Below are 11,399 nucleotides of genomic sequence, written 5' to 3'. Positions count from 1 at the left end.
TTCAGAATACATGGACTCTCTAGATTGGTCCCCCCTACAGAAAAGAAGAAATGTTGCAAGACTATCCCTCTTCTATACAAAGCTCTACATCAGAAAGCTGCTGTTACCATTCCCCCGTATGTGAAACATACATCCAGACCCTTGAGAGAGGATGCTGAACGCTTCATTCCGCTGGAGTGCAGAACAAAAGCATACCTAAACAGCTTCCTCCCAAACACTATTAAGGACTGGAATTACCTAACCCCTGAAATTAGAAATGCAAACTCCTTATCGGTCTTTAAAAACCAAACTGAAAAGCATTTTAAACTCAAATAAAACAATACGCCGCACAGCAGCCGCAACCAACTCTGGACGCTAGTGCTGTCATAGGCGATGTCCGGATTCCGATTCAGAGATTCAGAGAAGTGGGTACTTTATCTTCGAGAATATGCATGATAAAAGAGTAACACATTTGTGAAATCACTATTTTAGGACCTTTGTTCTTTCCAGCAGCCCAAAATACTGTAAGATGCTAAAATTAGTATATTGCAGATACTGTATGCAGTACATCATAGGTTTTCACTCAGGAAAGTGTAGAACTTCTTCCGAGCTTCATGTCCCCACTTAAACTGGGGGAAGAACATGAGGCCATGGAGCGCCCCCACATAGTTTTCCAGGACTGCTTCCACCCCAGCCTTGCGAAGACGGGCGGCATACATAGTCCCATCATCCCGAAGGACATCGAAGTCACATGTGACGATGTAAGCCGGTGGGAGCCCTGTAAGTTCCTCCGCAAACAATGGGTTGATTCGGTGATCAAGGACAAACGACCTGAGTTTTTCCCATGACTCTTTGCCGTCTTCATCATTGACCAAGGCTTCATCAAGACACTTGTATCCTGGATACTTCAGTGCCATGGGAACGAGGCTGTGGTTCAGGACCTCTCTCAGCACTGGGCTCTCCCTGGCGGCGACTGCACGAGCAGAGCCTTTGAGCAAGGCCTTGGTGATGGCGCCATCTTTGGCCCCAGTGAGGTACCGTGGCAGCATCCAAGCAATGGAGGATGTGGGAAGGAACCCTCCAGTGACCCCAAAGGCTGCATTGTGCTTTTGGTAGGATGGAGTCTCAAGGTCAAACATTTGGAGCACTGGATATAGCAGGACCTATTGACAGAATCATGTATACGGCATGTTTCATCCTTATTTATAAGTAGTGGAAAAAATACCTAGAATTGCAAACTACTCAAAACCTAGCCTTCAGCTATGAATTGACAGTTCGTCTATTCGTAATTATGACCTTTCCCAGTCACATAATATATTCCATTGAAGCAAAGAGTGAAGAGTTACAAGTAATATAAATCATTCATTTTCACTGAGCTAAGTGAAATTTTATAGAATCATTTCCGCATCATCAAAGTGCCCTTGCAATTGGTTGGATTCACTAGTACTCAGTTTGAGGATCTACACAAATGAAACTTGCAAGGGCTAATCTATATCAGCTTGTGTGTCTTCATTATCATCACTCATCATATTGGTTTGATATAATTCCATAAACAACAATAACCATAATATGTGACATAAATATGTCATGCACACTGTCATCACCTGTACATGGAAACTTCTTTTTTTTTTTTCAAATAAAAGATAAAATTCAATATCTAGTGATGGTGGCAGTGTTTATACCTGCAGTTTAGGCTTGATCAGATTTGGACTGTTCTTGGTCTCACTGCAAAGCTCCTGAACGAGGCCAGCAGTAAGGTTAGCTCCTGCACTATCCCCACACACCGCAATCCGTGCTGGGTCCACACCAAACTGGGCTAGGTTCTTGCCAAAGTGCCTGATCGCTGTCATGCAGTCATCAAACCCTGCTGGAAAGGGATTCTCAGGGGCCAAGCGATAGCTGCAAAATATACATTGTATGGACATAATCATAGAGAAAAGAATATTTCGTGACTTCGTAGAATTCATTACCAAGATATCAATGTTCAGCAGTATCATATTGGCGGTTGCCATGGCAAAGACAGACTTTGTAAACATAGGAATTTAGATGGATGTGCTTTGTAGGGAATGTATTATCTATAGTGTGGGTTTTGGGAGAGATGGAATCTGTCTTCACTGCAGTGATACTTGACCAAACACAGCATGAACTTTGACCTTCCAGTAAGCTGTTGTACGGGGGTTGATGGTGGCTTGATATCATGAATGTTTATGTCTACACAGATATCGACATTGACATCAGCACTCCATATCCTTATGTTTTGCTTAATTGTTCATGATTTTCTTTCCTTCATTCTTCCTGTCACTTTTGCAGATCACTCGCAATAGTTGTGAATTCCTGGTCAATTTCTGATATTATCCATGTCCTACAAGTAAACTTACTCAATTGAGATCACAATTCCTTTGATCGTCTCAGCCATCTTTCTAGTTACAGGGTCGTACATATCTGTAGGGGTTGAAAGATAAAAAATCAACACACTAAGGACGTCAGCACATTGCATTTTCCATCATATTAACCTGTTACAGACAGACTGATTTCCCTTTAACACACATCCAATTTAGCTCAGGACAAGAATACTCGGGACTTATGGTCTTCAATGGGTTAAACATATCCTCCATAGATCACTTTCAAATCAACATACACTTGTACATCTACCGGGATATACTAACAGCCATATGCTCTCATGTCTTCTGAAAATTTATGTTTAGATTTTTGTGAATGAAGATGAGAAATCCAGCAAGCCAAAGTGGACATTTGATCAAATGAAACTAAAATACAGGGTTCGAATTTGGCGATGGTCCGCAGTCTTTGGTGCAAGCATGACAGCAGCTTGACTGAAAAAAAAAAGACCAAAAACAAACAAAAAAAGACTAATCTGCTGTAATTATTAAGGTTGTTGCCATGGTACCTGCAGTGTGGGTAAACTATTCCATTGCAATTATTGTGAGCCTGCCTATTCACATGTGGGCCCAAGTTGGAAGATGCATTTTATATGCTCACCCGCGCTACCAAACATAAAGCCTCCTCCATGAATGAAGATGAGAGCTGGGAGATCACCACTGTCAGCTCGCTCTATGGGCTCGTAGAATCGGACCCGCACCCCGTCAAAGTTCTTCACGCTAGACTTGATGTTCGATGATGGCAAAACGGACGGCTTGGGCTTGAAGACAGAACCTGCGCTCTCCCTGGCGTTGACCAGGAAAGGCTTACCGTTGAGTTTTCCTCTGACATAGAGCTATCACAGAAGAGTGAAATGCATACAATTTACTTGTACTGGTATCACATTCCTAAGAGCATCATCCCAACATGGACTGATATACAGTACAAATGATTCTACCGAGTATGCTTTGCTTTACTTTTCTGAACCTAATTCAGATACATGTATTATGAAGCAGCTATATGACTTTTAAATGCTGCAGGGATAAGTTGCTTTCACATGGAGTTCACTATGCCATACACAATTTGCAATTCAAATTTTGCAAAGCAGTAGGCCCTATATAGACAAACAGTGGAAAATACCAATATTATTTCACTATTTCAAAGCCATTTCTAAAATTGCAATTATTTTTTCTTTGTCCGTACTGTGACAGATATCTACAGTGCCTGAACTGATCAAAGTCTAATGCTGACTTAATTAGGGCCTACCTCATGAGCCTAATGATTGTAATCATACAACTGATCTTGACCTTTGACCTGTCACTTTATATGTACCTTATCAAGCTGGGAGATCATATCAGTAACTATATACAGCCCAGTCGCTATAAAAAATGCGAGTGCGAATTAAGCACAGCGTCTGGTCCGGCTACGTTATCAATCAGTTGCGTGCATTGCATGGCCATGTTTTTTTTTTTTTTTTATGCATGAAAATTAAGAACCTCAGAATCTGCACTAGAACTTTAGTTTTCATCACAGTCATACTTTTCAAAATCATTCCCCTAACATTTCAAATCTTTAAAAAATTGAGTTGGACATCTTGCCAAATTGAAAATGAAAGCAAATGCCAATGCCAATAATGGCAGAAACAACAAAATGGAAGGATTAATATCAATTTGCATTAGACTTACATAAAACAAGAAAACTCCATTTTGGAGCATGAAATATCTTGTCTGCCACTTGCTGTCAATTTCGGCCGGCAGGCGTGGGAGCTTGAGCGCGATGTAACCAAGCACCAGCAGGACAGCGAGAAGTGCAGCACCAAGCACGCCCAGAGTTAGGGCGAGGATAGACATGATCAAACCGTACGATATTCCCCGTGCCGCCTGAGCTGAAGATGGTGCACCTAATATCGAATCTTTCCCTATAAATCAAGCTCCTCACACTGCAGCTGAGTTCTGGCGTGTCAAGAAAATCTTCTTCAAAGGTATGTGGACGTACGACGAAAACCGATATCTGACAACACAGCCTAGCGCATAGCGTATAGCTGTCGCGCCGCATGATCGCGCCGCTGAAGAGAGTTGACTGGATCAATTGAAGACCCTGTTGTTACACGGTGCGGTACCGGTACACCGGTACACCGCGTACCCACTCCATGTCCCACACACAGTTGCAGTACAGTGTATATGGACCGGATGGGGGCGTGGTCTGGCACAGAACCAAAGTTGCCAGGCTGCTTGGGAAAAAAAAAATAACAAGACGAATTGCAACAGTTTAAAAAGTCGATACTGAGGGAAAGCAGTGATCTAAACGTACAACATGAACCATATTGACCATCAGTGTTGTTTAATTGAAATGGACATTGTTAATTGATACAATTTACACTGAAGAAGTGATTTTCTGCGTGTGTATATGCTTGCTAAAAATGTGTAATATATTAGTATACCGTGTACTGAATGTGAAATTCTAGATTTATTCTGTCATAGCAGAGAATGATAAGAGAGATCGTCTGAGAATGGAAGTAGTGAATACTTTCTAGATCAAATAAGTCATTTCTGCAAGCGTGCATAGTTCTCTGGCCTTGGCAGAAGTTAATGATCTCTCCTAACGACTGCTTTCATTCTGGTTCTAATTCATATTGGGAGCATAGGACAGGGTCAGAGCTACCAAGTCTCGCGCATTCTGCGTGAGACTCGAGCATTCAGGGTCTGTCTCATGCATGGCACCCATTTTTATCACGCATCGGGTTAAGTCTGCAACTTGGGCCAAAAATAAGGAGCATAGCTCAAAGGATTAAAGTGATAGTTGCAATTGAAGGTATATTTCCCTTTTGTCTTTCAAAATAAAAGTAAATCATCATACTATAATTCGAGCAACGTTTGTCTGTCTGTTTGTCTGTTTGTTCCTCTACTCCTGCCAGGTCCTTGGTCCGATCTCCATCAAACTTAGTGGGTGGATGCAGGTTCACCGCGAAATTGCCCCTGAGGGGTTCATTTTGGAAAGGTCAAGGTCACTGGGGTCAAAGGTCAAATAACTGCTTTTCGTTACTCCTTGGGATTCCCCCAGAAATATCCTCAATGGGGATTTCCCAGGTGTAGGCCTACTTATGCTTCCAGCAAGTTTGGCCAAGATCGGACCAAGGAGTAGCGCAAAACAGTTATTTGACCTCTGTTGACCCAGTGACCTTGACCATTTCTGGGGGAATCCTCATAGAGGATTTCTGCACACTGGCTGAAGCCAGACAAGCATGATACATGTACTCTATGATAGTACGGATCATTCCACACCAAACTACTGCGATAACTTCATCATAGGCCCCGGCCCCCCCCCCCCCCCCCCCATATGCCCCACTTCGGCTGATTCAGCACTCCACGGGTACATTGACTAGTATAATATAAGTAAATATAATAAGTAAGTCACTTAAGTATGCACCAGATCGCATCATTAAGAGCTAATAATAAAAAAAAAAAATGCTCCCTATCACGGGAGGGGGGACACCCCCTAATTCGCGCTCGCGTGCACGCTCGCGCCAAAATGCCGAGTCATGAAAATGTCATTCATAAAATTTTTTTGAACTTGGCATTACTGCAGGGTATGGATAGATAAATCCAGTTAGATTTGAAATAGTGGCACAATGGTGAATACCACTGCATAGATTTAGTAAAAGAAGGTTCTAAAGTACAAATGTACATGTAAGTACATCTTCATTCATTCTTTACAGTTGTAATCTTTTTGCCGCTTTCTACCAGTTACAATATTTTTGCAACATAACCCAAAGACTCGTATATAGCTCTAAGGGGGAAGTACATCCCTTCTGATCAATGCTGTTGCTTATTTTCATTTTCCTCAAATATTTTGGCAGACAGAACTTATCTGCTGCAGAGGAAATGCAAAAACAAATTGCTCTTATTATTTACCAAGAATAGGTCAAGATTTTTTTTTGTCTCATAAGAAAAATTAAAATTTTGTGTATAAAACAAATGAGGAACTGCCCAACACCTTCACTGCAGTTGCCAATTTGTCAATACATGTACTTGCTTAACTTGGCCAGTTCATGACTTTTTTTTGTGCTTGATTTTTCCCCCAAATTATTCACTGATCTACTTTTCTGTTCATTCTGCTTTCATATAAAGCAACATAACATCAGGATGATTTCAAAGATCTCATAGGTATCTCAAGTTGACCCCCCCTCCCTCCATATGTATATAGAATACATCTGACTCTCCCTCTCTCTCTCTCTCTCTCTATATATATTTTTTTTTTCTTCTGAAAGCATGCATACATGACACAATATCGGCTTTAAAAAAACATATGATGTGTATTCCACACAAACAAAAATACATTTGCATCTTCCGTCTTTCACCATGACAATATGATATTTATTTGTCATAGAAATAGACATGGGAAGTTACATTTGATATATCCAATATAGCCCTATCCATATAAAGACAAATCTGTGCATACAAGAGCAATTGCCAACACCAATTTTGGACATCTACAATTATTGCTCAAACACCTATTCACATACATGTATTATTGCATAAACAGTACCATACCAGCTTCTCCACGACACTTAGACAAAGTCAGAACATCGCATTTGCTTCATTTCCTGGTGCTAATAGCATGGAATGGCTTTCATAGGGGACATTAGCAACTTGAACACTTTGACATCATGGAGTCATAAGACATTACTGTTTGACTTTCGATTTGTATGATTTGTCGCGAATTAAATGGCAGTTATTAATTCTTCTCAGCAAGCTACAGTACTGCATTGTTAACCAACATGGAAAATATGCCTGTGTCCACAAAACACCACGAGACAATTCAGATTTCAGTTTACTGGTGAAATCTAGATTACTTCTACATTAAAGCCAATGTAGACTCTGTCCAGGAAACTGTATATCAGATCTACATGCAAAAAACAAACAAACAAACAAACAAACAAAAAACCACACACACAAACACAGAACTTCAGCCATGATAAAAAAGAAATTAGAAGTTTCTGTCACTGGGTTATGGTGTTGCACTTATAGTCTAGGGAAACACGCTCACACACGTTTATCGCACGCCACAAAGGTATATGCATGCATGCCTAGGTAGATTACTTCTGTACTATGCAAGATCACATTACGATTACTGTATACGCCGAATATTTCGTGACTTTTTATTTTCGCGAATTTCGCGAGTCAGGTGCTATTCGCAAAATTAAAGACACAAAAATATTGACTCTGATCCCAACGTGAATGTGACGTACACGTTTACACTTCTTTGTTCAGTACAGGACTCCACGATCGTTAATTTAACCACTCACAAAATCGTCAGGAATTCCCGATTCAAGAAAATTTAGACTCGCGAAATTTATGGAGTATACAGTATGTTACAAACTTAAAGATGACGTGCGTTATTCTCACCGAGTGGCTATAATGTAAACAGTGCTCATCTATCACAAGAGCAAGGGCTAATAAAGTTTCTTTTCATTGGTACTTCAATGTGACAGTGTCTCCCTAGGACTAAGTTTCATTACAGTTGAACCAACACATTTGGAATTTTAAAGATATGGATGCAAATAAAACCACATGTACAAAAACTTGTAGTCGCAAAGATACAGAGATTTTACAGCAGTTTCACAACAAAAAAAAAGTATCAGTTTGGTTGGCAGTAAGCTGACTGAATGTATCTGAAACCAATCATATCCATCTACAAAGAAAGACATAAAGATGGATTCTAAACATTGGTTCGGAGTGTTCAGTCATTTCCCAGCGCTCAAAACCAGCAAAATACACTATTAACTCACAAACGATAAATACCACACACGTCTACAATATAAAGATCTGTGTACATTTTTTTTTCTTAAAGGGTGCTCATTATGTAATAGAAAAATATAAGCCATGCAGAAATAGAGTAATCCTTTGTACAACTTGGAGCTCTCAGTCATCATCAGCATCTGGAGGGTCATTAGCAAAGTCAGTATGTCAGGTTCATGAATATAGCCAATGACAACTACATATTCAGGTCATGTGACCCATGCATTTATAGTGCAACATGCGCGAGGTGTTAGTTCTTGTGCAACACACAAAGCTATCAAATTGTTGGTACCCTTCATGCTGCATGAATTTAAATGTGCTTGCTGATCATTAAAAAAAAAAAAAAACATACATATTGCGCTCGTTGGTGATAAACTCCAATTCAAGTTAGCCAGCTGAAAATTGGTTTACTGCAGGCGCAGGTGATTGATGTTGCCATCTTCCACACACCACTTCAGAGTTGAAGAGTGATGTATAGTGTAAAATATCACTGACTGTGTTTACTTGTGTTCAGGGGTGGATCCAGAAATTCTGTAAAGGGGGGGGGGGGGCAACTAACATTTCTGGTTCCGCTTCCAGGTTTCATTTCATTTTTTTCTTTTTATTTCTTTTGTTCTTAATGAAAAATAAAGGGGGTGGGGCGCGCGAGCCCGGTGCACCCCCTCTGCATCCACCACTCATGTTGAATATACATAACATTTTGAAGCTTATCCTATAAATAACAATTCCTTATGTGCACTTCACACAGAATTTTCACATTACTACTAATACCTGGCTAGCAATTACACGTACTGGAAAGAGCAAAATTACTGTTACTAATTTTGAGGGAGACACTTATTGACTACATTCTCAGTACAGCGTGAACAAGTGCAAAAACACAAACAAACAAAACACACAGAACAATAAGTCACAGCCATGGACATCTTAATACTATGAGGCAGGAAGCAATTGGGAGATGATCCTGAGATAGAACCTAGTTAAAGCCTCTTGTTGTTTTATTTGTCATGGATGGATTTGAAGACAGTACTGTCCATCACGATGCACCTAGAGCATACATAATTATACAATCACTGGGGATATTGTTTATTTGTATGTACAGACTGGCACTGATACGGAAATATCATCATGAATATTCATTCATTCAGTATGAAGTATGAATTCATATTGGGATAGCCTCGGTATTCAATTGAAGTTATTCAATATCATCATCTAATCTCAATATTTCAACACAAATCCTTGTGGCTGTGCAAGCCTTGGGCTACTGGTGCTCACAATATAACTATAGGACACATGTAATGTTTTATTGCCGTGTGAATGTGCCGCAATCCCCCTATTCCTGCACAGAGTCCATGCTTTCTACGAGTAACTCTACGGGGTTTTTCACACAATTGCAAAATTTACTGGCCACAATTGAGGAGGTGAAATGCACACATTCATTGTATATCAATACACAATACAATAAAGAATTTTATGACTTGTTGTTCGTTTCTTAATATATACCACAATAGCAAAACATTAAAAGATACACCTGATACAGGACAGGAGGGTAATATGAGGAGTGTGGTCCCTTGTTATATTTCCATCAGGAGGTGTGCGAAATTTGTGCTTTATCACTATGATGATTTATATCTATCAAATAATATATCACCTATGACAGGTGATATCACGTAGATATATCAATCTCTATAACCGGCTGGTATACGCCCCAAAACAAGTTTAAAATAATTGCTCCACAGATGGTGGTAACTGAACTTTCTTTCTTTTTGCAAAAATAAACATTCATTTATGCGGTACATCTATGTAAAGTGTAAACAGAATGGAACAGAATGGTAACGAGCAAAGTCCAGTATACATGGACAATACAGTGGACTCCCGTTATAACGAAGTCCTCGGGACCGGCAGTTTTCTTTCGTTATAACGAAATTTCGTTATAACCGAATGAATAAACAATAAAAATACATAGAGTTGATAATGTTGCGGCCCTAAATTTTATTTCGTTGTAACCGGAATTTCGTTATAACCGTGTTCGTTATAACGGGAGTGCACTGTATGTAAAATATTACTTTGCTATGATATACACATATAATCTCTGTCATGTTCTAACATTTCCATGACGTACTTTGTAGAAAAATAAGCCCTATGCACGATTTTGCCAAGTATTTATCACACATGATATTTTGGGCATATCCACTTGCATTGAGAAGCACAATTTACACACACTTGCATTCTGTCAGTCAAAACAAGGTTCAATATGCAGATAAAATTACTATTGTTGGGGGGGAAAGAAAAATCTCTCTGAGGTAGAGAAGTTACTGTTCTGGAATGACAGGAAATTCAAATTTTCTCTTGTTTATTGTGCAGTATATATTTCCAAGGTTCATGTAAATACTCAACAATGAGTTTTATGACATGTATCCACACTAATGAGTCAACAACACTCACTCTACTCTCTCACAGTGCATGCAACGATGCTATCCTCGATAAACCTCGCATAGAGGTTTATAGAAAAATAAACATTTCAAGAATGGATGAAATAAGTTACATTTCAGGCACAAAACAAACAATGGTAAATTGAGACACATGATGAGGTAGCTGACCAACACGCAAGTGGTCATTTCTTTCTCATCTGTCCAGTTATCTATCTGTCCCAAATTGTCAGAGAACTTTCTTGTCAGGCTTTCTTGTGAACAACCATTCTGGCGCAGTAAAAATAGGTAGCCCTTAGAGCTAGGATGAGAGTGACAGTGGTCAAAACTGTTTTCATTCATTTCTTTGTGGCTCTCTAAACTTTTCACTTAATACAAATACTACCACCACATTAAAACAAGAAATGGGTTTTCCAAGTGTGATAACAATGTATGTCTTCCACTACCATGACAAGCTGCCATACTTGTAGAGGTTGACTCAAGTATTTGAAAAAAAAAAACACGATTTTGAAACAACAATTCCACTATTTCCCAACAGATAGACTAACAAACTTCCCTCTTTTCTCCCAATAATCTTACACGTAACCAAGATTTATTCCATTAGGGCCCTGTCGAATAAAACTTTCAAATGAAACACAAGTCCAAGAAATCAAACCTACATCTTTCTGTTCAATTTGAAATCCATTGCACTGACAGCAGTTTGATTTCAAACAAAGTATTTCGAGTTGAAGATGACTTTATCCCTTCATATCAGATCAAACGTAAAGTACTGTATACATCAAATATTTTGCATGCTTTTATTTTTGCGAATTTTGTGAGT

The 11,399-nt window shown here is 39.5% G+C and overlaps 1 protein-coding gene across 1 annotated transcript; it reads right to left on the bottom strand.

Moving 5' to 3' along the window:
* Window positions 1-401: 401 nt before the first annotated feature.
* On the bottom strand, window positions 402-4,205 carry LOC140244703 (arylacetamide deacetylase-like). The gene is made up of 5 exons (XM_072324319.1): window positions 4,041-4,205; window positions 2,977-3,211; window positions 2,358-2,421; window positions 1,662-1,878; window positions 402-1,142 (listed from the first exon to the last, which is right to left on the bottom strand). Exons 1-5 carry the CDS (start codon window positions 4,203-4,205, stop codon window positions 549-551), a joined length of 1,275 nt encoding a protein of 424 aa, XP_072180420.1. The 3' UTR covers window positions 402-548.
* Between the last annotated feature and the right edge of the window lie 7,194 nt (window positions 4,206-11,399).

Source organism: Diadema setosum, chromosome 21 (assembly GCF_964275005.1).
Source record: "Diadema setosum chromosome 21, eeDiaSeto1, whole genome shotgun sequence".
NCBI lineage: Eukaryota > Metazoa > Echinodermata > Echinoidea > Diadematoida > Diadematidae > Diadema > Diadema setosum.
This window is presented reverse-complemented; position numbering and strand designations above follow the sequence as displayed.

Bases quoted from the DNA above. Each gene is read 5' to 3' on its own strand.
- LOC140244703 (XM_072324319.1), bottom strand. From the start codon at position 4,205: ATGTCTATCCTCGCCCTAACTCTGGGCGTGCTTGGTGCTGCACTTCTC. The intron at 2,422-2,976 runs GTGAGCATATAA...CAACCCCTACAG, and splicing joins CTTTATGTTTGGTAGCGCGG to ATATGTACGACCCTGTAACT. The intron at 1,143-1,661 runs GTATAAACACTG...TTCTGTCAATAG, and splicing joins TGATCAAGCCTAAACTGCAG to GTCCTGCTATATCCAGTGCT.